The sequence below is a fragment of the Solenopsis invicta genome, chromosome 14 (assembly GCF_016802725.1).
Source record: "Solenopsis invicta isolate M01_SB chromosome 14, UNIL_Sinv_3.0, whole genome shotgun sequence".
Taxonomy (NCBI): Eukaryota; Metazoa; Arthropoda; class Insecta; order Hymenoptera; family Formicidae; genus Solenopsis; species Solenopsis invicta.
Window position 1 is genome coordinate 17486721 of NC_052677.1, and position 26320 is coordinate 17513040.

Here is a 26320-nt window from a genome sequence, read left to right on the forward strand (position 1 = left end):
AACATCAACACAATGAACACAAACTAAACTGTAATACAAACTCAGAATAAAGGCGATAACAAAAGCGACCTGCAGTGACTGCAGTCGTATGTACGACATACGTTGCGTATTCAAGTCGTATCGACCATAATCTCGGTGAGAATTTTTAATTTAAATATCACATGTATTAAAGTCATGATAAGCGATACTAAAAATTAGGATAAAAAAAAGACAGAATCTAATAATTTTTTTCCTAAGAAAAGACCTATTGTAGATCAATGAAAAAATCTACGATAATAAACGATGATATTTATGCATGTAATTTTTTTCGGACCAAAAGAGTATATAGGGAAATAAATGTAATTAAATTACATACTCTTTTATACAACAAATGTTTTTGTTATCACGAATGGAAATCTCGATTATAAAGCGTTATTTTGAAAATCACTTGCAATTAAAAATACATCATTTCAGACTTATCTGTCTCATAATAATATATTGCGAGAAAAATTAAAAAAGAAACATAGAGCATCATGTCTAATTTTGCTTTCTGAAAACAAGCACAATACACACACATACATATTTATTTCAAAATTTTTTAAGTAAAATTAATTAGACAGACTGTTATTTACTGTTATATAGAGTTGGAAGCAGAGTAGGACAATTATCATTTAAAAAGATACTAAATAACGCACCACACCATCGTGTATATATTATGTTATAATTCGTTAAAAATTTAACAGCAATTCGAACATTCAATGTATGCGTGTTACATATGTTTTTCGTTATTATACTTCACAAATCACAGTAATAATAAAGGTGTCGCATCGTGAATTATAACTTTATATCCGTGTGAATCCATCTGTTTTTTTCTTTTTTTATAAGATATTTTTCGTATATATAATCTTAAAATTATCTCTTTACGGAGCTTGAGAAAATGCAGCAATGTAAGAAACGTGCGTGTATGTTAATAACATTCATTAGGATTTTACATATACGCTTCCCGGCCGTAAAAACGTCTTATTACTTTTATATCGTATCACTTCGCTTGCTTAACGACGCATTGATACTCATGATTTGCGAGGGCAGAAATCGGTATAATTTATACGAAAATCTAGGCATTATATGCCAATTGTCGCGTTACATTCATAACACAAATAAACATAAAAATCGTATACGCCCATGTTGATCATCTCGTCTTCTATCTGTCAATTCGGCAAAATTATATCGATTTCAATCCCAATCTTCAAATATTAATACGTAATACATACAGAAGTTAAGATTAATACAGCTTACTTCGACGATTAGATCTTCCATACAGGAAGTAATCACAACACATTAGTTAACAAAGTATATCAATGCTATTGTTCGCTATTATATAATCTCAGTTGGACTAGATTGAGAGAAATAAAAGTAATTAATGCAACAATCGAATCGAGCCGTCCGACGCAAAATAATCCTTTTGACAAACGTAATTGTCCGACAAATGATGTTATAGTACAATCAGTTGTATCTTCTATGCATATTACTATATTTATAATATACACGTATCTTTTGCTAACAACATTGACATGGAGTACTCGTTTTTTTTTGCAGTAATCGTGTGATTGCTATGTCAAGTATATCCATATTAAAACTATCTGTATGTTTCTCAACAGTTTGTACACGAATGTTTCTCATCGTTCTGTACAAGAAATCATCAGGCGAGAAAATCATCTGTATAAAGTACAACTAATACAACTGGTAAATCGAACCTAGAATTAAAACTAGAGCGTATCAATGATCTCGAAGACGTGTTGCTTGAATAATCATAAAAAGTCTTTACGTTAGATTCTCGGTACTAAAATAAAATTGATATACTTATTTATTACGCATTAAATAAAGTATAGATTTATATTTACGAATAAACGCTCACTGAATTTGTTATAATTAAGAGAAATAGAAATTTCGATATAACTAGCGCTTAAACGCATCACGAGCGATGTTTCATCCAACATGTCCTTCCGGATGCATATTTAGAATAATTCTGATATACTAAATATACATTTACCTATATTAATTATAAAATCAAAGCTATACTGTGCAAATATCCAACCTTTGATCGACTTGTTTTTATACGCACTCATCGAAAAATTAACGCCTTGAAGTTATCCTACTGAAAAGTAGGTATACTTTACATCAAGTAAAACAGATCTTTCTAGAAAAATCTATTTTACGTCATATTTACGCAATTTTCATTTCCATGAGTGCATCTAGAAAATAATACTTACAATATATTTTATTATTAATCAAATTATTCGAAATCGAAAGATTTGATGGGATAATTCTATAAATTGACATTTCCTACATCCTCATTATAAAATGCTACCGTTAATTGGAATGTACAAGCAATAATTTCCATTTTCTTCTGCAATAATTTGTACATATAATTTGGAAGAATTATCAGTTTGGAGTTAAATGTTAAATTACAATTACACACAGACCGTTGTCTGTCGTGTTTAGCCAATAAATAATTTATCTGTTGCGTAACGATATTCTAGATTTACTCTTTGTTTAACATACAAAAAGCGACTTTGTGGCTTACACAGTTTTTTTTGACATGCTTCATATATAACACAGTCCGTAAATAAATATTACAAATAATTTTTCTAATATCAATTTGTGACTGTAAATGCCGTATTATTACTATAAATATTACATTTTAATCGCAACAGTAACCAATACGAATAGTAGTTGATTTTAACAGAAGTTTGTGATGTCAATTACATAAATGCATTTCAAGAAGCATAACATGGCACTTAATTCAGGTAGTCTCTTACAAATACGAACAATATAGACTAAACAGTATAAATAGCTGTTATGTAGTTCTCTCTTGGCTATAATTCTACCGCACAGCATTTGATTTTCTTACGCGTTCTAATTTGCATAATTTATACACATTTATAGCGATGACATGTAGGCCCCACATCTTTATTATTTACTTTTCTGTTACGCCATATAATTTTAAACATTGCATTATTTGAACATTAATCATTCTTGTCTATCAATAAATTTTATTACTTTACATCTTTACTCATTTTATCATTTACGAATTATAGAATTCATCGAGAATAAATCGATATAAATATTCTTCAAACATTTGCAATGAGAAATATATAGACTTCCAATTATTCTGTTGATAAAATAACTGTAATCCTAGATGTGATCTTGCAGATTAAGTCGTTAGTATAATTAGAGGTATCAGATTTATAAATTTATAATCACTGAATAGTATATATACTTTCAAGCTCTAAGTGCATTTACTTCTTGAAGAAGCACATCTGTTGAATTGCTATTACGGATCGCAATATTTAAATCAGATGTGGAATGATGAATAAATATGAATAAATGAATATGATTCAAGATAAATATTTACAATATGCGTTTAATGAATTATTAAAGAATTATCCTACTGTTTGGTAAAAAGAAAACTCGATATCAAAGATATAAATTGAATGATGCTTAATTGAAATGAATGATTGACGCAAATTAGTGATCTTATGTTGCCCATTTCCGTTTGCAGGTTGATTTTATAACCTTCAATTTTTTTTCTACATGTCTCTCTCCAATTATCCCTGTATTCGTAAATAAACGATACAGAAACTCATTCCTTTTCCGTGTTCATTATATTTGGGCGATGAAAGTTTAAATCGAATCATGAAATTTGTGCATTTTTTATCGTTTCATCACTCATATTCTTAAGTAGAGTATAGGTGGGATATGCACATTCGCACTATAACAGTCTTTTACGACATACGAGTCGGAAAATCGTTATTCAGCGATTGCTGTATAATAGAACTAGAGAAGACGCGAACGAAATCCGTCCGTGTACGCATAATTACTGCCGTACTGGAAAGTCACTTACATGTTTGCGGCAACTCTTTGGTGGCCCAAGGAGTATATCAGGCATAAGTGATATGGTATATGTATGTGTGTACAAGCTTCTCACGGCTTACAGAATTCTAAACGTACTGAAAATTATCTTTCTGCGCGAGCAAAGGTAACTTCTCAATGCTCTGCTTTAGATCGAAACTGTGCAACCAATCTGAGCTGGGTTTCGCCTTCACTCCGCAAAAGCTGAAGTTACAAAAGTCGGCGGCATTCTGCAGAGCACCGCGATGGAACGGGTTCCCTTGCTTAAAGTGCTTGTAACGACCGGCATTCATACGTTCGTTCGTTGTCATTCCCAGCACCATAATCTGCAAACACATGAAAAAATATGATCATAATATATTCATAGTAATATATTTCAAAAATTAAAAGTTTTCTTCCTTTTGTCAATGATAATCTCGTAATAAGATATATGAATTAAAATCTATAATAAAATTACAATATCGCCATACCTGATAACATTGACACGCTAATAAAGTCCCGACCCAGAAAGAATGAAGAGATGTATTGACTGCTACCCACATCACCCAAGCATCGCAAGTAGCTGCGGCTACTAGATAGTTGTCTGCGCTGTGACCATTTGTTAAGTTTGACCAGCACTCAAACTGCCAATATCGTACACTAGCGGATAAAATAACAATGCACAATCCCAGCAAGGACGCCAGAAATCCAAGAAAATACTTGTGATTATGTGCACCTGAAAATTATAGATTATTATAACGACTATCCTATTTCACTGTTTTGCATTTAATTTTCATAAAATGCATATTTAATAATTAACTTATTAATTTTCACATGTAAAATAAAAAAAATAAATAAAATGAGAATAGAAATATAATCTATCAGTCATAAAGAAAATTACTATATATTAATGCTAAACGGAGTGTTTGTATCCGCTTACCAATGCAGTTATTAACCCATGGACAGTGATGATCGAATCGTGCCACACAACGGTCACACGTAGAGCAATGTTTAGATCTCATGGGTCTTCTGACTAAACAACTACTGCAGAACCATTGCGGCTCGAAACCACCTGACTCAGCCAATTCAATTATTGTCTGCAAATAAAAATATGCACACATTTGTCATTCATGTATGTGAAATAATTCTACTATGTAAAAATAATAAGTACATTTAATTTATCCTCGTGAGTAGCTGTGATAATTCCGGGATCGCCTCGCCAAGACTGTAGGAAGCATATCCAGAGAGGAACAGATCCACCGACTAATAACAACCATACATACCATGCTGCATGGATACCTAGCCAAAAGATCCACGTAACATATATCCACATCTGGAAAGAGAAAGAATCAATATTTTATAATAAATTCAAATGTATCAGTAATTTATAACTAATTATATCATAAAATATATAAGAAAAAATATGTAAGGTATACTTAAAGATAAATCCATATATGATAATATTGAGAAGCAATTACTCTGCATTTTTCATATGTATTATCTTATTAAAACCTTATTTCAATTATCTGTTGATAACATGTATTATCACGCATGTAGGAATTCACAAGAACTTCAATTTCCCTGCCAATGACTAATAGTTTACATATTAATTATATTGAAGTCATATATTTTCATCGCTCGCTGCTAATAATTTCATTTTATCTGTAGTATTATTACGATATTTAGTATTGAACTATCGCTATCTTTTGAGCTTATCATTTTATCGATAATGTTACTTATCATGTTTAGCAGCTTATCAGAAACTAATCGTACGTAAACGTTCTTGATCTGGAACTAAACTCAAAATTACACCTACCTTAGTTGCCAGATAAATCGACATTGGCAAAATATGAAACAGCCGCTCGTCGAACACGAAATGGTTCATTAGATACATCGCTACGTAAAGGGTGATGAAGGCACCTAGTTTTAATAAATAATCCCATCCACTCTGTAGAATTATACCAATCACATAAAATACTATAAACGGCGTACTGACCATGCAATACCAACGAACTCTCTGCAAGAAAAACACACAAAAATAAAACAATCATACAGAAGAGCCTAAAAAGTCGAGCTTGATCGACCCAAATTCTCTCTTAGAAAAGTGTATTAAGTTCAAAAAAAATGCATAGGTACATATTATGATACGCTTATGATACAAAATCATTACCTTATCTCTACACCATGTTCTCGTACGACCTTGCTTTTCCCTGATATCGAAACTGGCTTTAGTTCCTAGCCACGCAGCGCCGATATGCGGACCTATCAGCGTCATTGGCGTTTCATTTTGAAAATTCGGCAAGTCTAACGAGGCTCCATGTTGCACTAGGGAAGATATCGCTGTGTTGTTTTTTGCTATAATAGCCCAATGCAGAGCCGTATTACCGTGCAGATTATCGGTAAGTGAATGCGACGCGCCTAGAGTCAACAACAATCGCGTCGGATCTAGACTGTAGAAGGGAAAACTTTAAAGTAACCAATATTACGTTATTCTATTGGAAGAAACAAATCGCTTGTAGAATACTAATTTAGTACTCTGTGTACCTATTGACTTTATAAGCGCTCCACATAAGGGGCGTCATGGCACTTCTATCCGGCATGTTTGGATTTACGCCTTTCGCTACCAAGTAAGCTACTATGGCCGTGTGACCAAATTGTGCCGCCAAATGTATGCAGGAGAAGCCTTCGGAATCCCTCAAAGTTGGATCAGCGCCTGCCCTCATCAATATCACAACCGTAGAGAGATGGCCCTGTCTGGAAGCACAATAAAAAAATTTCTTTTTAAATTCTCTTTTTTTTTCAAATTGGTCTCATGAAAAATCATACATCATTCAATTTAAATAATATTGATATTTTCTAAAAGTACAAGTACCTTGTAGCCCAATGCAATGGCGTCGAGGCCAATTCACCACCGATAGCATCGACTACTGCTCCCTTCGCAATGAGATATTTAACAATTTCTTTGCGATTGTTTATAGCAGCCCAATGCAATAGCGTCACGGTCTCCGAATCTGGCTGATTTACATCGGCACCAGCTTCCACCAACTGCGTCACTCGATCCAATGCTCCATACTACAAATACATTTTACTCAATCATCTTAAATTTATATTTTTAATAATGCAAATTGCGTGCTTATGAGTTTCTATCGAGTTCTCAATAGAAATGTAACATGTGATATTCATCTTTCAAAAGTATAAATTTGAGATATAAATAGGTACTTCAATTTGATCGCTGAGATTACCTGTGTGGCTCTGACAATATCGAAAGAACTGCAATCTTGAATGGCAGGTCGCACTGGTTCCTGATGAAGGCTGCTGGGATCATCGGGCTCACCGTTGCCCTCGCCCTGGCAGGCGGTCTGCATCTGCAGCGCGTACATGCTACAACCGACGAAAGAATGTAAGTCCGAAGATTGTCTTTAGCATAGAAAATATTGATTGCGGAAGATATGTTCAGTAGAATAAAGTTGGAAAACAAAATTACGCAACTTCGAAATAATTTATGCAAGTAACCATCACTGGCATTAGTAAACTTTTGTTCATCGAGAAACCAGTTTTCTCATCTGTATCTTGAAAAATATCAGATAGAAACAGAATTTTATAAAAATGAAGTTATATAAGTACTTAACAAATGTATATATTGTTTCCTACATATGTATTGTTTACTTCAATTCAAAATTATCAAATATACGGCAAGCTGCCAACGTCAAAAGTAACAGACATGCATAATTTTGTTAAAACACGCTTTGTTATCTAGATATATGTATACAGAAGCCTGTGCTCTTTAACTGAACTGGCTGTATTACTAGTTTGCACCAGAATTTTTATGAAATGTCTGAACAAATCTAGATCAAGGATGTCGTAACACATAATCTAGCACTGGTAGGGTCATCTGGTAAAGTATAAGGGCACTATAGAAAGAGTGGTCTACGCTATCAAATGATTATCAAAACTTATGAAATGTTTCACTTTTTAAGTAAAATATTTCTGAGACACTCCTAAAAAATTTAGCTATTAGATACTAAAGAAAAATTCTTTTATACTCTATTACCTTAGTATCTTATTAATTACATCAAGTATAATAAAAAATAAATCTCAATAAATCTCATAGGAGAAAACGAATTGTAGTTTCTACAATGATCATAAGGCTGAAATAAAAAAAGCATCAGTAACATAAAATTTACTTGTTAATTTAATTCTGTGATATTATTTATTCCAATTTAATTTATGAGCTATATTTAAGCTATAAAACCGAAAGTAACGGCAGAGAGTTCAAAAGAATTAGAAATCTATGTAAAATTACAAGAAATATTATTTCAGAGTCTAGATTCTGCTATGATAGTATATCTCGTCTTTAATTGTATTATATACAAAACATGGTCTAGTTTCAATTGTTACTTATTGCAAATTAAAAGGCCCTAATTGATGTTTTAATAAAGATATTTCAAATTCACCTTAAACAATTTTTTGTTAGAGGAAATTGAGAAAGCTTATCATGCAGATTTTACAAAACATGCCAGAGTGACAAAACTCGTGTGTTGGAAAAAACTGAAAAAGGTCTTGACTCTTAATAGGCATGTCTTATTCGTGTCTTATTCATGTCTTAGTTATATCAAGGTCATGACACAAGACACGCCTAACCAAATTATCTTAGGCAATTTATCTTTTTCCCTTCACGTTTGAAGAAAAGATAAACTTTGATCTAATGCAACCAGTTCAATAAAAAAGAATAGATCTACTGTTGCCTGCATGTTATTTCTCAAATGTTAGTACATTCAAAGTCGTTGAAAACAAACATAAGACAAGTTGTCAGCATCATAAGAAATTGTAGATTTGTACAATTTTGCTTTATTATCTGGGTGTTTATAGAGTCGGCTGATCTTTTATTATTCCTCAACTGCATAAGAAAAGCAACGTTTTCTGCCTGGGACTATGTTGAATTAAAAAAATGCGATATCCCTGACTCATAAATCCAATGATCATTTCCCCCGTAACGCACAATGTGCTCTTTCGTATTCGTGTCATTGACTAATGTTGCATGCTGCGGTATATAAATCACTAAATCATGCATGTTGTCAAGGTTACAATAGGTCATTCTCTTTCCAGTTAAAGTGCCTACAGCTAATGAATAATAACACGATTAGACCTGTTTGTTTAGTTGCTCTTACAAAACACAAGTATAAAGTTCACATTATATTAATTTTTATTTACACTTTAGAGAAAAGTAAAACGAAGAAAGTCAAGACACTTATACATAAATCTGTTTCTGTATTACGTTAGCTTATACATAAATCTGTTTCTGTATTACGTTAGCTTATACATAAATCTGTTTCTGTATTACGTTCCTGCACACAATAGAGCAATATTAGATATTAAAAATAGGAGTTAAAATTTTAAAATCACAGTTTTCTCAATAAACATTATACATATAGATGAATAATAAATTATGTTGTATCTTGTACAGCACATTTATGTCTTGTTTTATTCGTATCAGTATTTATTGTGCGTTATGTTTAATATTCATTGAGAAAATGGATTCTAAAATTTTGATTCCTATTCCTAATAACTGATATTCATTTATTGTGCACAGGGCATTGAACTTTTGCATTTTGTTACATAGTCATTAGTTTGATATCTCGTAACAGATACATATTTTAAAGACATACATTTTAACATTAACTTATTGAATTAGCTGAAACTCCCATGAGCTCTTTAAAAAAAATAAAAAAATAAAAAAAATAAAAAAATCAATAAAATCTAAAAAAATTTTTTTTTATAAATAAATCAATATAAAATAGAAGTTTTAAAGATAGAAAGACATAGCAACAGCCAATGACATTTTCGTTCCGCTTTTAATTTTTTAGTGGTTTCATAAAAATGCTCACTCAAAATACTGTTAATTTTTAACAGATTTGACCATCATAACTTTACTTGCAAGGTATATTATTCTTTTTTTTTTTAATTACGACACAAAGGCAAATCCCGCATTGCTATTTTGTTGATCTTAACAGCATCGTTCACACATCGAATTTAAATTGTAAAATCGAAACGCTAATTTGTATCTATTACGATCGTATCTCATGAATCTTTCCCGTTTTAGACCATGAGACAATCCAAGGTGAATGATTAATCACGTTAGTGTCACAGGATAAACAAGGTGGGCAAGGTTTCCTTTTCTACACGAAAGATTCGGAGCTCTAAGCGCAAGTATACACCCCCATCCCTCTCTCCGTCGTATTTCCACGTTTGGAGGTCGACGCGACCCGACGCGACCCGACGCGACGACTCTCCCTCGGAACTCGCCCTCGACACACGCTCTTCCTCCCCCTAGCAAAGCGAGGAAGAGACGGAAAAGCCGAAAAGCACACTCGCCGTACACTCCGCTGATCGATCTTCGAGACGCGCACAAAAATAAATCGCTTTACACAACGCACGCACGCATGCACATACATGCGTAGGCACGTAGAGAGAGAGAGAGAGAGAGAGAGAGAGAGAGAGAGAGAGAGAGAGAGAGAGAGAGAGAGAAAGAGAGAGAAACTGTTCGGCTCACCTTAGTTTACAGTGTTTGTGCGTTGTTAATGCGTGATGCGCATAGTAGCGGTCGACGACGACCACGACGGCGGCGTGCTCGGTAATACTGTCGGGGGCGCGAGGCAAAGGGTTGCGGTTTTAAAGAACGACGAGCTGTGTCGCGCTGCACCAGGGAGTGGGGCACCGGCATATCATACGCGCGCACACATGCACTGCGCGACTCGGTGCCGCGAGCGCGAGTCGCCGGGGCTGACCTTTCGGCACGACACCCTCGTGTAACGTCTACTCGATCACGGGAGTCGCGTGATTCTCCCCGCTTTCCGCGATCCGCACACGCCGGTTCGACTCGCCCTTCTCGACGATGTAGAGCATAGAGAACACCGACGTATTCACCGAGCGAGCGAGCGAGCGAACACCACTTCTCCGCGATTCACTTCAGACCGTCCGCTCCAGTCCGATCCGTCATCATCCCCGTGTTTTGCACGTTTTACGCGACGATGGGCGGCGATATTGACTAAACGCGACAGTGTCGCTCGGCACCGTCGGCAATGTCGGTAATAATTAGGCGCGAAAACCGGTGGATCAAGAACGTCGCTAGAGACATCTGTATCGTGAGCGGACATTACATAATGGCAGGATTGTGCCGGCAATTTCAAAATTACAAAAAATTTCAAGAAACATCCAAATCTCCAGGATTGGGTAATAACTAGTTAAAAAGTTAAATGATAACTTTTAATTTAAATTGGTTAATTTTAAATGATTTAATTTTTAACTTTAACTAGTTATTTTTAAAATACATAAACTTTAATTTATTATAACTTTTTTCCCCCAAGTTAAAAATTTATTTTATGTAAAAGAAAAAATACATTAGAGAAATTAGAGTTAGAGTTAATTTTTAACTTTAATTAATTATTTTTAAAACACATAAACTTGAACTTTTCCAACAAACATCAAGTTACAGTTTTAAAACTATAATTTCCCACTCAACAGTATACCACCTATTATGTAACGAGTGTACTATATAACAATTATATTGAGTAGTTTATTTTACAATCTTAGATACCTATGCAGTTCGGATTTCCTTGATCCGGATTTCTACAGCTCGATGATCATGACGAATTAACCAGCTTGATAAATAAACTTAAATTCTAAGAGGCAAAAAATCTCCCAATTTTATAGTACAAATATATTTTTAGAAATTTTGCACATTCTATGACTATCTAATTGTACAAATTAATTATGAAAAAAACTTCCTGATTACTTTAAAGATCAAATTGAATGTTTGCCAAATCGAATGATATCAAGGACCAAGTGGAATTTGATTTCTTAATTTGCTCCTAGTTTTTGAATGAATTCTTTGATTGAACGCATTGCTGAAAAAAGAATATTTTCTTTCACAATTGTTTTGGAAAGCTAGAATTGTCATCTTAGTATTAAATTGCATATTTGTTATTCGATAAAATTATTTTCAAATTAAAATTATAATCGGATTCAAATATATATTGCAATAGAGTGAAAATCGGAGAAGTGACAATATTAATCAATATGAGATTTATGCAAAATTAACTTTTATGCCTTGTCAGTCCGAAGATACTGCTATTTGATCTCCTGGGACACGTTGATAAAAATTTTAGCTGCGACTACTAATTGTAAGTTGATGTCCGGCAGTGTGGACACTAAAGATGTTTACATCCAACAACATAGTCTTAATTACAAACGTAATACGAGATTTATAAAACGAGATTTATTGTAGTTAATAGACGCCGAAACTCCTCTTGTTTTCTGTAAGATAAACTTATTATAATAGTTAATGATTTAAAAAATTAGAAAATAGTAATAGATTATTATTATGTCAATGATAGCCGTCATCTTTTACATGTAATTTTTATCCTTCGCGTCTGAGAATTTTTGTACTCGCGTTGAATGTGCTCTTTTTAAGATAGATTTTCGAAAACAAAACTTGTATGTAGTTACGAATCTATCAAAAAATCGGCTATATTCAATCACATTATAATATCGCACGTAAAAAATATAAAGACCTGATCGATGATACGAATACAGTAATCCATCTCTTGTAATAATAAAAATAAAACAATAAAAAGTCTATTAACAAAAAATGTTCTTTTGTTCCTGGATTGGCACAGCTGCTCTCTCCTCTCTTCGTCGGGCTTCTTCGAGGAAAACCGCGCCAGATGGGTCAGGTAAGAGTCGTGTCGATCAGCATAAATCCCCAAAAACAGATCGTTTATTGATCAAAAATAAGGGATGATAATCGTGACGAATCCGGGAATTCGCTTTTCCCGCGCATCGCGAATTATTTAATTATTTACCAAACCGTTTCTTCATTACTCGTAAGTAACTCTAAAAAGACCACCGATTCAAGTGCACGCCCCTATAGTAGAGACACACAGGGTGTTACGCGGTAATACAGGAGCAGCGGAGAGCGTGCATCCCTCCGCAATAGCGCACGCACATTTTTTCCCTCGTTTTCTTTCTGTACAGGTATTTGTGTCTGTGTGTGGTGTATGTGTGTGTATGTATGTATGTATATATTCCTTATAAGCGTGTGCCATGTGTAAAATAGGCAGATGACGGTTCTTCGAGAGTACGCGTTATCTTCTTTTCTTCGAAGTTACGCACACACCTACGTACACACATGCGCACACTCTCTTCCTCGCTCTCGTACACTCTCGTCGGTTCCTCTCTCTCTCTCTCTCTCTCTGTCTCTCATCGCACGATTGTTTTTTTTTTTAATCATTTTCCCTTTTTTTCGTATTTTTTTCATTATTTATTCTCCGAAGACCCTATCTAAAAGAAACCCCCACATTACTATCTCTCGTTCTCTCTCTCTCTCTCTCTCTCACACACAAAGACTAGCGTTTTTTAAACGATCCAAAATAAACTAAGGGCACTTTTTAGTGGCTTATGCCCCTTGTGTCGTCGACGTCGCGTGTGTTACGTTTCTTGTTTTTTTTTCTTTTTCTTTACGTTCCTCTTATCCCGAGCTTTTTCATCCATTTTTTTTTTTAATTTTTTAATTTACTTTATTCATGAAAAATCTAATTCTGACTTCTTGTGTTAAACTTTGTTTTATTACAGCACCTATTCGACTTCCTAAGAGTCTCCCTAGATCTCTTAACTAACTATGACACAACTTGCCTTAAGGTCTAAAGATTTTTTTCTTCATATTACATGCTAACGCCTTCCTTTCGCCTCTGCCTTAAAAGTACTCTCGAAATTCTACAAATTGATCCTCGCGCGCGTATTTAAAAAGAGACCTCGGCGTCCGACAACATCGTTCCCCCTTTTTATCTCCTGCCTTTTTTCCTCTTTCTCTCTCGTTGATCTTGGAAAGGTAAGCGGTACGCACGGGGTACGTGTCTCTCGTTCCGTCGTAAAATTACATTACAAATTTCCGCCTCCTTCGTTGGTTCGTTCGCCGTCGAACACGAAGGACAATAGCGGAGTACAAATGCAAAATGAAAGAAGGGAAGAGGGGCGGGGACACGGAGATACATCGGGTGAGGAAGAGAAGGAAGAGTGGAGGAAGAGAAACCCAAGATGTCTCGAGTAATTACAGCTAAGTCGCTTAACAAACATGTGTAAAACAATGACTTAAAAACTTGAAAAGCTAAAGACTGTACAAGTCGAAGTACAAGACGATGATCTAGTCACCTCGAACCTCGCTTTATCGCTAATTTACTCTCTCTCTCTCTCTCTCTTTCGCTTTTTCTCTATCACACATGCAAACACGCGTTTTCGCTTTCACTCTCTTAAGCCGATTTCGACTAAAGTTATTTTACTCTTAAAAACATCCTACATTTTTTTTTCGTCTCGCTTCTCGCTCAATCAATTTCTCGCTCTTCCTCTCGTCTCCGTTTTCTACAATCAGCCTATCAACTACAATACGCCTAATCTAAAAAGAGTGTCTACGCGAAAAACTCTAGAGTAAGCTTTACGGAAAGCAGCATTGTCCGCAGCGGCAAGAACCGTTTTCCTGCCTGAAACTTGTTGGCGGCCGGGCTGCGGAAGTTCGAGAGAGTCCCCGCGGCGAAAGGTTCGCGTTAGAGGCAAAGAATCGCATAGAAAAAAAACTTTATATGATTTTTCGCATCTGACGTCCACATGGATTCAACGTGGAAGCACCCTTCGTCTTTCCCCTGAGTGACCAGGAATCGTTTCCGTGCGCTTCCGGTTCTCGGATTGGGGATGAGACTCTGCCGCGGAAATCCGACGAGCCCCCGCACTCTATCGACGAGTTTAAGAGCCCACATCCGGCCAGCCCACGCACCCGACCCGCGGTGCGCAGCAAGCAAATAGTTCCTTACTATTTATACAATTATACAATTCATATATGTATATATATATATGCTGAAGAATAATATATATATATATTTATCAATATGAATAGCCAGTCAGTCTTGACGGGTGCGAGGTGCATAGGCTGAACGGTGCCCCACGCCCGTGTCCCCCGTGCCCGCGACAACACACAGAGGGAGGATAGGGGACACGGGGGATGAGAGGCATATTCGTATCCTAACTACTATTGTAACTAAACTATTGTTCTACCTACCTACCTACGTCTATTTATAAACTTAGCCGCTTCTTAATCCGATAAAAGATCGCCTCCTCTCTCTTCTATTATCTCCTAATTCGAGCAAGTGCGCGCTCACTTGCTCGTCGCTTAGCCTAAGATTTTTTTTTTTTTAATCATCAAGTTCAACTCTACCTATGCGAAAAACATGTCGCCGCAAGAAAAAAAAGACGCGTCTCTACGCGTATTCTGTACATAATAACTATACTCTCGCTCGCGATCGCTCTCTTTCTCTCTCTCGCTCTCTTTCTCTCCATTCCTTTCTATCTTTCTTTCTGTTCCGGCTACTCTACACTTCCGATCACTCGTGGAATCTCTCTACCCATATCCGGGGACACTGGACGCGCGGCAGATCGCGTTTGCCGTCCTCGTCCCCTTCATTCCCTCCTTCGTCCCCTGAACCAGTCGGCGCAACTATTACTGCTGCTGTTTACTCGCTCTTCTCCCTCTTCCCTTTTTCTTCGTTTGGTCAGTCACGATAATTACTTTAGTTACTTTTTTTTAGTGTATACAAGTCTCTATTTAGTAAAATTCTCAAAATTTACTATTAAAATCACATGTGGATTTTTTTTGTCAGTCAAGTGGTGACAATCTCGCCTTGTGCAACAAATACACAATACGCACTCGCTAACAAGTGCTCCCCTCTCTCTTTTTCGCACTTTCCTGTTAGCTTCCCATCTTTCACTCACATACTTTCTCGCACTCTCTTTCATACACAGTCTCTTTTGCACTCAATCACTCTTCCTTTCATTCTCTGCGTTCCTTTTTTTTTTACTTTTTACCTTAATGCGTGGACTCAAATCGAGTAATAAAGTCTGTCTCTTAAAAAATAGCTCGTACTTCGCCTTTCTACCTCTTCGCTCTCGGCTTTTTTTTCTTTTTTTTTTCGTCAATTTATCTCTCTCGTTCTCTCTATTTCTCACTCTCACTCTCTCGTCATCGTGATGTACCAAAATAAACTAAATATATTATTTACTTCAAGTCTCAACAGTGTAAAAATCTTTCATACGTTTAGATGACGTCAATAATAGTAAATCGTTAATTATAATAATACAGCGTCATTATTGTAATATTATAATAATAACTACGCGACTCGTCTCTCTTTTTCTCTCTTCGCTAAAACTCTATCTAACTACCTGCTCTTGCTGCCGCTTTTTTCATCTTTCGTTCAATTTCTCGTGTGTCGCGCGAGTAGTCCGCAGTTCTCGCGTATTTTTGGTAAAAAGCTTTCTTACACTCTCTCCCTCTCTATCGCTCCTTCACTCGATTCTCAATTATCAATCCTAATCGGACAACGCGAAACTCTGCCGGATGCACGAATAATGATTATAATGGTGATAGTGATGATGATGGTAGTAGTGATGATGATGGTGATGGTGATAGTAGTGATGATAATGATAGTGATGATGATGGTGATAATGGTAGATATGGGAGAAGAGACATCCAGAAGAAGGGGAAGAGATGGAGATTTCGTTGGATTCGCAGGTGTAACGTGAAGAATAATCAAGACTCAAACGGGGCTCAACACGAAGGTATTTAATGAATTCAAGTAATATAAGCGTTTACTTTTGCAAATTTCCAAATTCTTGAGAAAATATACTCATCTCGGTAAATACAATTATCCGCGCAGTCGCAAAGACGCTCAGGAAGTTTCAATCCTCCTCGATCGAATTTTCCGTTTGATCATGCAGACGAATACTTATTTTATTTACAGCCATCAATTTCGACATCTCGAAAGATGACAGAGTGTCGTCTCGATTACTCTCCCCTCGATCTGTCTGTACACGCGTGTATCTTGTGTATGTGCGTATGCATGTATACGTGTAGATCGATGCATCTTTGCGTCCTTTATCTTCCGTTTATCCTTTCTCGACAGTATATATAACGCGTTCCTTCGATAAAATAAATTAATTTACATTCTAGTTTCTCATCGTGTAACAAACCTACTTTTCATTTTTTTTTTTTAATCTTTCTCTCTTTTTCAGACACATTCTCAAACATTCTTCCTCTCTCTCTCTCTCTCTCTCTCTTTCTCTCGTCATCTCGCATTCTGTTTCTCGACTTGTCGCGATTTGATTTTCCTAGATTTTTTTCTTTTTTTATTATTACATATTACGGACTGCCTCTGTGCTCTGTGTGTGGATGTCTATTTTGTTTTCTCTCGTACAGTCCGATAATTCCAATTCGATAATGCATGTAATCACGCGTACAAAATCTATCAAATTGACAACGAAAACAAATGTATAGAGATATTTAACACAAAAACAATTACAGATATATTAATTAGAAAATTAAGATTTGACTCCGCATCTGAGTTTAACGATGCGTAAAAATATATTATAACAATTTTCTCCTGCATATATATATATTTCTCTCTCTCTCTCTCTCTCTTTCTCTCTCTTTCATTTAACGGATCTGTGTGAAAAGGCACGATTCTAAAAAAAATATCTGTATTCACTGTACAATTAAAAAATTGATATCGATCCGTATCTAACTCGTAATCATCGTAAATATAACACTCTAAAAAGTACTGTTCCATTTTTTCTTTCGTAATTATACATAGATTCTGAAAATTGCATTTCTCCCCTTTTATTTTAGAAATAAATTTTACCGTCGTATTTTTTTTCCTGATTAATCTCTGAAATTTAATCTATAAAAGTTCATTGTCGTTAAAAAAAAAAAAGAAACAAGGAAACGCAACGCGATGGAGATGCGCGGTGCTGCTAGAAATGTTGGTGTACTCCCAGTATTCCTGATTAAAATATATCTCCGCGTAACAATGCACGTATATACCCAGTATGGAATGTTTCTGAATGTAAAAGCGGAAAATAACAAAAAAAGGAAAAAACAGAACTCGAAAAGACACGTGAATTCCGATGAGGATGGTGGGTAAGTGTCTGTTTTGTGTATCTCATGTTATCTGCACGCGAGAGAACAGATGAGGTGAAGTGCGCTATCGCAGAAGATGAATTGCTTTTACGTGCGTGTACTCTCAACCGCAAACAAGTATCTTCGCGAGTATCACGAACGAGCACCTCTTCCTTTTAGTCGTAATTACGAATCTTTGAATTTCTTCTCTCAATATTACATCGTCCTGGAAGTAGTGCATCTTCTCCTTCTTTTTTACACACTTGCTCTCTCACTCATACATTCTCTCCATCTTTCTCGCTCTCGTTCTTGCTGTATATTATTACTATTTACTATTATCTCCTTGGGAAGAATTCTCCTTTATTATTTCTGAGCAGTATTACTTTTTCTTCTCCTTACCTCGTTTTTCTTTATAGTTAATACATCCACACATACACATTCTCCTTTCACTCTTTCTTTCACTCACTCATTAAAATATTTTCCATACTGTCGAGCTCTCGAGATTAGCTTCTGTCATCTGTCCGTAGTAAACATAATACCTAAAGTTACATCATGGAAGCCTATTAGCTTGACACTAAACTGTTCTTCGTAAATAACTTGGTTTTTTTCGTTACTGTCGTGTATGATGTGTTTCTCTCTGTGTATGCATGTGTACATGAAAATGTACGTGTTTGCCATCACGTAGTTTTAACGGAGCCACTAGTATGGAAGCACGTGTCGTTCCACGCGAACGACACGTGATTGCTCTCATACTCGTCTTCCTGTACTTCCTTCAATTATATTCTTTCTCTCGCTCGTTCGTTTTCTCTCACTCTTACGCATTCTCTCCACATTCATTCTGCCTACTCGTTGCAAAATATCATCTACTTTCCTCTATTTACTGTTGGATAAAACGTATAAAAACGCTGGCAAGTCAATTTATCGTGAGGAAGAATCTTATTCGTTACGTAATGTAGTTTTTGTTTCAAATCTATTCTTCTTAGTGTAATCCGCTCTCGTATCTGTTGCTCTCCTTCATTCTGCGCATATCTTCAAGTGTCAATCAGTAAGCCTTTCCTAATTCACGTAACCCTTAGCGCGATCGTACATCTGTAACCGAAAGATCCCTTTATCGTCCGTTTGCCGTCTTATTACGAACTAAGGGATATGTAGTTCGGCACAGTATTGCATTGTGTGACATAAGAAGGAAAAAAGAATTCTGACCTATTATATACCGTGGCCTACTTAGGCTGCTGAGCCTGGTACTGCTGATAGGAGTCGTCGGGGGACGCTGCATTACTCGTCTGCTCCGAATCGCCCAGTGGCATGGTGTGAATAATGCTAGGAGCGGGATAAGTCGTATAAGGATAGGGATGCGGGCTCGCTATGTACTGAAAAAAAAAAGCAAAAAGACGATTAATCGTCATTTGTGATCGTTAACTCGATTCAATTTCTTCCAACACAAATGTCCAAGAAACACAATAAAGATCTAACTATATATCTTTTGGAAAATTTCCATTAACTCCTTGCAACTTCTATATTTTTAACATATTATTACGTCTAAATATTTAAGATATTCTGAATTGAGACTTCTAGATTAGAAACTTTTTATCTTTCTTTCATTAAAACAGTTTACATTTCAATCTTTGAAACGTCTTTTGCAGATTCGTATCCAGATTAGCTGTTGAAAAATCAAGAGAATACTTACGGAACCAGTGCCGAGATGCAAGGTAGACATTTGCGTGGTAAGCTGAGGAATCATACTGTACTGTGGATTACTAGGATCGGCCGATGGTATCATCTGTAACAAAAATTAAAGGAATTCGATGATTTAACAGGAGTGATGATAAGCGTGTGATATCGTTATGAAAAAAAATCTGAAAAATAAAAAAAATTTATAAAAAAGCTAAGACAAGGTGTTTATTCAAACTTTATAAAAGAATTCTCTGATATTTTCTAGATTTTCAAGAGATTTTATTCAAAAATTCTAGGTAAGATTAGAAAATTTTTTAATGCAACTTTGAAATTAATTAATCACAAAGAAAAATCATTTAAGTCCTTAATTAAATTTGAGAAAGTATTAAATTTGAGAAAGTATTAAAAAGAAAGAATGTAAACTAAATCCGTTTGAAAACACGGATCTAACTCGCTGAAGTATAGAATTTAAAAGATGATTAAACAACGCCAATTTAGAACGATGACACTAATTTTGTTTATAAAAACTCGCGAGTCACAGGCAAATGTACATAGATGTATGTTACCATACTTATTCGATTTACATCGTTTATCAAGAAAAATTAATCAAAGAAACAATTTGATCAGAAAAAGATAGAATTTAAATTTAAAAATAAAATTCCAAAAATTTGCCTGAATACCAAAAATTCCCATAAAAATCTGTAATTTTCAAAGATAAAAAATTAATTCCCTAAAATTTTCAGGTTTTCTCGAGTTTTCCAATAAACATCCTGTACGACATAAATTAAACACAATCTTTCTGAAAGAAAAGAAGTGTTCAAAAACGTGGTTTAACAATTAAGTTATCTCGTAGATAATGTTCTAATTAAAGTTTCAAGACTGTTATCAAAACGACGCTAAAATAAATGCAATTGAAGTCTACTTTAAAGAAGATAACGTTAAATTGCCAATTTGAACGTTATCTACAGAATTATATATCGCGTCTGATCACATGTATATGCGAAATTACACTAATTTCTCGAATCGAAACTCGATGCAAAGGCATTTTCTATCACATGTGCAAATCAATAAAAATAAAATGAACGAAAAGTGTATAAAAACTCACGTCAACCTGTTGCATATGTGGCGGGGAAGGGTGCACGAGGTAAGGAGCCACCCAGGGAGTGCCTGGCACACTGTAGCCAGGCAATGCCTGACTGTAGTGACGACTGTATTGTGTTAGAGCCGTCGCAGGAAGCATATGAGTCGTAGCAACGCCATTCTGACCAACGCCACTCGTGTCGTAGTTCAAAGTCATATTCTGAAAAAGAACATAAAAATAATGAAAATTTACAATGGCACATCCTCAACTTGTATATGTAATAACTGTACCGTAATTACATTTAATATATCATTTTATTTGTAAGAAATATAATTTTATTTATCACAATTAGTATATAATTTATTTATGAGAAATAACAAAAAGAGTACGTACTTCTCCAGTTTCTCTCCATATTGTACTCTTGAACAATGACTTCTTTTTATTTCCGCCATCGGCGAACTTAACTAATAATGGATCCTTTGCGCCTGTTAGTGCCTTTCCATTAAACATTTGGATGATTTGTTCACACTTTTCCTTTGATTCCATTCTGTAATGCAGTCATAGAAATCACCCAGATTACTTATGTATCATTTGAGATCAAAAGACACAGTAGCAATATAATTTAAAATACGATTTACACTTCGACAAAAGAATTCTCTTGACGAGATTCGAAAGCAAACTCCCAAAAGTTCAATTGCTATTTTATAATTCCACAATTACTTATCACAAAGTTACATAAAATCGTATTTTGTCATTCATAGCACTGATTCAACCGGCCGATTCTTCTTAACTGAATTTCTTGCATGGTTTACCTTTCTTTTTTTTATTTTCATTGGAGAAAAAGAAGATGAATTATGCAAGAAATTTAGCTAAAAAAACAAATTTAAATTAATTAAAAATCTTGTTATGAGACTGTGTATATATATTATATAAAATAAAAATTTACTCAAAATATAACAGTATGTAAATTATATTGTATTGTAAATGACATTTTATCACTCCGTAACGTAAAACAAAGATATAACAGTATATATATGTTGCGTTAATTCTGTTTATGCAATAAATGCAACCGTCAGGAAGATAGTAACAATTCCATGGATTTCGTGCAAACCTTGCAAATCCAACTCCTTTGCTCTGGCCGGAAGTATCGCGCAGTATGCGGGTAGAGATAACTTGTCCGTATTGAGCGAGTAATGCCTCGACGTCGTTCTCTTTGAAGGTCAGCGGCAAGTTGGCGATGTACAGATTGGTGGGGTCCTGCTCCTGTTGCTGGGAAGAGAGTAAAAACACTATGCAATTACGTATAACAGGGCGACACAATGAATATAATGAATTTCCAAACAAATCTGAAGCGGATTATCATTTTAACTTCCACGACTGTCGTTTCTATCGTCGCTCTCTGTAGGTTCGATCGATCAGAAATGGATGCACAGGTAAGACGAGACGATAATGCACAGACTCGAAAGTCAATTAAACACGCCTGCAAAATCTGTCCAACTATTTCATAAATCTCATATCATTACTGTACTGTTTATTGCTTTCATCATCATTACAGATCGATTAATTGATCTACAAGTGATTAGATAAATGGTAGGAAAACTTATACGACAAACGAGTATGCCGCGACCGCGCAATTTTCTCGCTTAGTCTGGAACGTTAAAATGATATTCGCGAGTTTGCCGAATGACGTATGAAACAACAATAATAATAATAATAATAATAATAATAATAATAATAATAATAACACGGAAAGATTATTCTCGAAACAGCAGTGAGACGTTTCTGACTGCGATAACGCGGACACGTGCGAAAAAAGAAATCCGAATGCCGTACGCGTGGAAACTAGTATCGATAGCTTCGTCGTAAATAGCACAACGTAAAATGTTTCTACTAACATTGACACTACGAGGAGACCATTAAAGCAGTAGTCGCCGTCTAAATTTCGAAGAGTGCAAAAAAAAAAAAAAAAAAAAAAAACAGGGAACGAATGGATACCGAAGACCGGTATCGGAACGTGGAACCGACTGGACGATTATTTAGTCTCAATGTCGGAAGGTCATCATGCTTCATGGCAATTACGTTACCACATTCTTGGTGGTTCTCTAAATTTGCTTGCTTCTAGGGATGCATTCGATTTATCTCTCTCTTGGCTAACGTACTTCTACCTCTAAAAATACTGGCTCTCCCGAAAACTCTGCGTTTTTCCGTACGCAGAGAGCATGCTAACGCGCGAATAGGTATTAAATTATATTCCATACACATACACATCTCTATACACATTAACGATCCTCGCGTGAAGATTCGACTGTCGAAAGATCGTGTCGTTACTCTACGATTCAGGATAAGAGGTCCTAAGAAGTAGACACGACAGAGATAAGAGCAGGTGGGCATAGATAAAAATCAGACGTAAAAGTAGTCCGAACGAGGTAGTACAAAATGAATAAAAGAAATCGAACAGGAGCATACAAAAATATCGAATTGTGATAATATAAAATATACCAAATATAAAAAAGGAAAGCAAATTGTAAGAACTCTCTACTGCGGTTATCAGCTAAAATTCTATCGATAGATTTTCTATTTAATTCATACGGAATAACGAGACAAATACGTCGCCTGTGCATACACTTTGTCGCGTTTTTTTCCCTCGTGAGACGAAATTGGACAAATTTTTCCCGTGTATTGTGCACGTGAAGTGAAATTTGATACGAAACGCTCGTTTACGCAATAATGATCGTCTCGAGTTACCGCGGCGTTTCAAAATTTTGTGATATTTCGTAACCGATACACTGTAAATGTATCATAGAGTATCCGTAAAAAAAAAGAGAATTAAAAACACGTGGCCAAATTTCTACACACCGGCAGCATTAAAAAAAAAAAAAAAGATAGTCGAAAACAGTACCTATGAATTAGTATGTCTATCTTCACGTTTTTAATGTTATTTACATGTGTCGAGAATCGTCTTCGTCGTTTTTTTACAAATAACCATTCAAAGCGGTAATAAAGAATAGGGTCAAGTAACATGAGACATTTCATTGGAAACAGAAAGAGAGAAAAAGAGAGAAGAGAGAGAGAGAGAGAGAGAGAGAGAGAGAAGCATGATAAAGAAAAGCACAGGCATTTGTATACATATATATACATACATATATGTATATACAGTTATATATCGTATATGAATAATGAACGAATGGAGAGAGAGTAATTCTTAACGCGTATAGTGTCGCACAAAACACATAATATATGTGAAGTATATGGACATACATATACATGTGTTCATGCTCCGATTTTCGGTTTGAGTTCCACAAGAGAGTACAAGGTGAAACGGAACGAAAGGAGAAAAAGAGAAAAGAAAAAAAAACGAAGAGAGACAGAGAACATAGAAGGAAAAATAGAGTAAAAAACGAATATGCGTGTCTGAAGACTGATGAGATATTATGCACCCTCAAGCATATTTCGAGATCCACCACTTCTGTCAACGAACCAATCAAAAATATTCTACGATTACTTGAGTATATACTTATACTTTACGACAATTTACTTCAATCTTGCGAATGCATTAAAACAAAAAAACGAATAATGAAAATATCATGATATATAAGCCAAGCTGATGGCATTTAAATATATGTATATGTATATATGTATATATATTTACATACATATATACATACATACATATATATACGTACATACATATGTGTACGCGTATGTAATATCCACGTCCGCATATGTATGTGGACTGTCGCGGAATGTGACGGTATCGACTTGTTATTAACAAAAAGTAGTTTTTTTTCCGAACAAATGCCCACTCCGAGCCCGCCGACCTTCCATTTCCATCGCCGGATTCAATCGCACCGTCGTCCATTCCGCGGCATCCTGTATATATTGATCAGATACAGTGGAAAATCGATTGTACCGAATGCCATTTGATCGAACGTCCGATCATTCGGATGGTACAGGAAAAATGTGCGATTGTATAGACGGACATTTCTCTCGTAAAAAAAAAAAATCCCCAAAACGACCGTTCGGATAATCGTCAGAGACTTTTCACACCGTGCGAGCGATCGAGCATTCGATTAAATGATATTCGAATAATCGAGCTTCTGCTGTATTATGTCTTAATTGTACTTTTATATTCCGATAGGACAGTTCACAGATTCGTCGAACATACGACCTATGCTATCGGGAACTTTTCTATAAGATTCAACAGCTTGATTTATCACTGACATTTTCTCTCGAGTAGCTCTGTCCGTTTTTATCTGATTCCGGATTATTTCTTTTGCTCTCTGGAGATTTTATTTTTATTTGTATCTACGGCTCTCTGTAACCTTCTGTAATAAACATTATTTATAATTCACATAATTTTACACGAACAATATTCACATTTGTGCGATTTACATGAAATAATCGATTCAATTTGATCTTTTCTTTTTTATGTAATACAAGCAATGTTTAGTTACCGAACGTGAAGTCCCGTACTTTCTGAATCTTACGACCGGCTCCCGAATGCACTTGTCAACCTGTAGGTGTGTTGTGATTAAAGTTTCATTATATATTCGTACATATACGTAAGACAAGTGTACGTGTGAATCCGAACCACCCAACACCCCTCCCGAGGAAAGACAAACGCCTCTCTGGACATAACCGCGTAACTCTACAGGTATAGGATTAATCGAGATTGCGGTACTGTGTCGCTTTTAGTTATATCATATCGCATGCGATTGACATCATCATCATCATCATCATCATCATCATCATCATCATCATCATCATCATCATCATCATCATCATCATCATCATCATCATCATTATCATCATTATCATTGTCACACAGCTGCTGGTCATCACACCCCGTGCTTTTTACCGCGGCCAGTTTAAAGAAACTATTCCACTGGAGTTAGTCGTATGAGGACAAATGGTACAAACAGGCGGGAGACCGATACTCTCTCGTTCGGCAGTGTGTGCTTTTTCTTTACTTGTAGTTGTCTCGAGCAGAAACGCGATTTAATGCAAGAGAACGAGTGAGACGACTGTCGCAGAGCAGAGTCGGGCGAAATGCAATCGAATCTTCGGTCAGTTAACAAAATCAATTCTACATGATTTATCAAATAACAGATGGTCGCGACTTCAATGAATTACAGACTCAATATGCAAATCGTCATCTTTGGTGAAGAAATAAACGATCACACCGCCGAACACTGCTATCGAGTCGACATTGATAAGTTCACTTTGATATTATTGTTTAAGGTGATATTTTTTTATGCTAACGTTACACGGAAAACATAATGGACGTACGTTGCACAATATATCGATGTTACTATGCTAGAGCTACTACTGATACGTCGCTTATGCTGCCATACTTCAATGCAATTTTCATCTTTTCTTTTTCTGTCGTCAAATCATTCACCGAATTGACGAGCAAGGTTTTAAGTCAAGCTCCAAGGGTGGTATTCATAGACGAAAATAATCGTAAAATATTTTTGATCTCTGATAACATATTTAGCAATTAACTATACAGATTTAGAAACTATTATAAACACTACTGCTGACTTTGTTTTAATTTCACGAATTATACTATTTGAATAATCGTAACTATTAACTGATAATTGAACTTTTATTTATTATTATTTTATTTCAGTCATCTATATTTCTAAATCAAAAAATATTTGAAGCTTATGGAGTCTAAGTAATAAAACAATATTAATGAT

At 35.4% G+C, this 26320-nt stretch overlaps 2 protein-coding genes and 1 long non-coding RNA gene across 18 annotated transcripts in view; 1 reads left to right on the forward strand and 2 right to left on the reverse strand.

Annotated features, from left to right (window-relative positions):
* Positions 1-666: 666 nt before the first annotated feature.
* LOC105207696 (palmitoyltransferase Hip14) lies at positions 667-10868 on the reverse strand. Of its 5 annotated transcripts, none has more exons than XM_011177282.3 (10): positions 10421-10868; positions 7113-7251; positions 6743-6942; positions 6415-6624; positions 6041-6335; positions 5687-5887; positions 5042-5203; positions 4811-4967; positions 4362-4606; positions 3981-4217 (listed from the first exon to the last, which is right to left on the reverse strand). In XM_011177282.3, exons 2-10 carry the CDS (start codon positions 7248-7250, stop codon positions 3981-3983), a joined length of 1845 nt encoding a protein of 614 aa, XP_011175584.1. In that variant the 5' UTR covers position 7251; positions 10421-10868. The 5 variants fall into 5 exon arrangements, with proteins under 5 accessions (XP_039313373.1, XP_011175584.1, XP_011175585.1 ...); XM_011177283.3 differs by having other exon boundaries at positions 6041-6320; positions 10421-10867; XM_039457438.1 differs by lacking the exon at positions 10421-10868 and adding an exon at positions 10005-10236.
* A 116-nt stretch (positions 10869-10984) lies between these two features.
* LOC120359546 lies at positions 10985-13897 on the forward strand. The gene is made up of 2 exons (XR_005576321.1): positions 10985-11100; positions 11461-13897. It is a non-coding gene; the product is annotated as an uncharacterized LOC120359546 (long non-coding RNA).
* The window catches only part of LOC105207809 (protein alan shepard), a 60604-nt gene continuing 47758 nt past the window's right edge, over positions 13475-26320 (reverse strand). For 9 of the 12 annotated variants that reach the window (XM_039457451.1, XM_039457442.1, XM_039457444.1 and 6 more), the window contains 6 exons: positions 21730-21887; positions 21012-21165; positions 20643-20837; positions 19551-19643; positions 19067-19233; positions 13475-18952 (listed from right to left, as the gene is read on the reverse strand). In XM_039457451.1, the coding sequence (XP_039313385.1) occupies positions 19084-19233; positions 19551-19643; positions 20643-20837; positions 21012-21165; positions 21730-21887 (750 nt within the window). In that variant the 3' untranslated portion in view covers positions 13475-18952; positions 19067-19083. Of the gene's footprint in view, positions 18953-19066; positions 19234-19550; positions 19644-20642; positions 20838-21011; positions 21166-21729; positions 21888-24153; positions 24160-25072; positions 25133-26320 lie in introns of all 12 variants that reach the window. The other 3 variants (XM_039457446.1, XM_039457449.1, XM_039457447.1) reach the window with 3 other exon arrangements.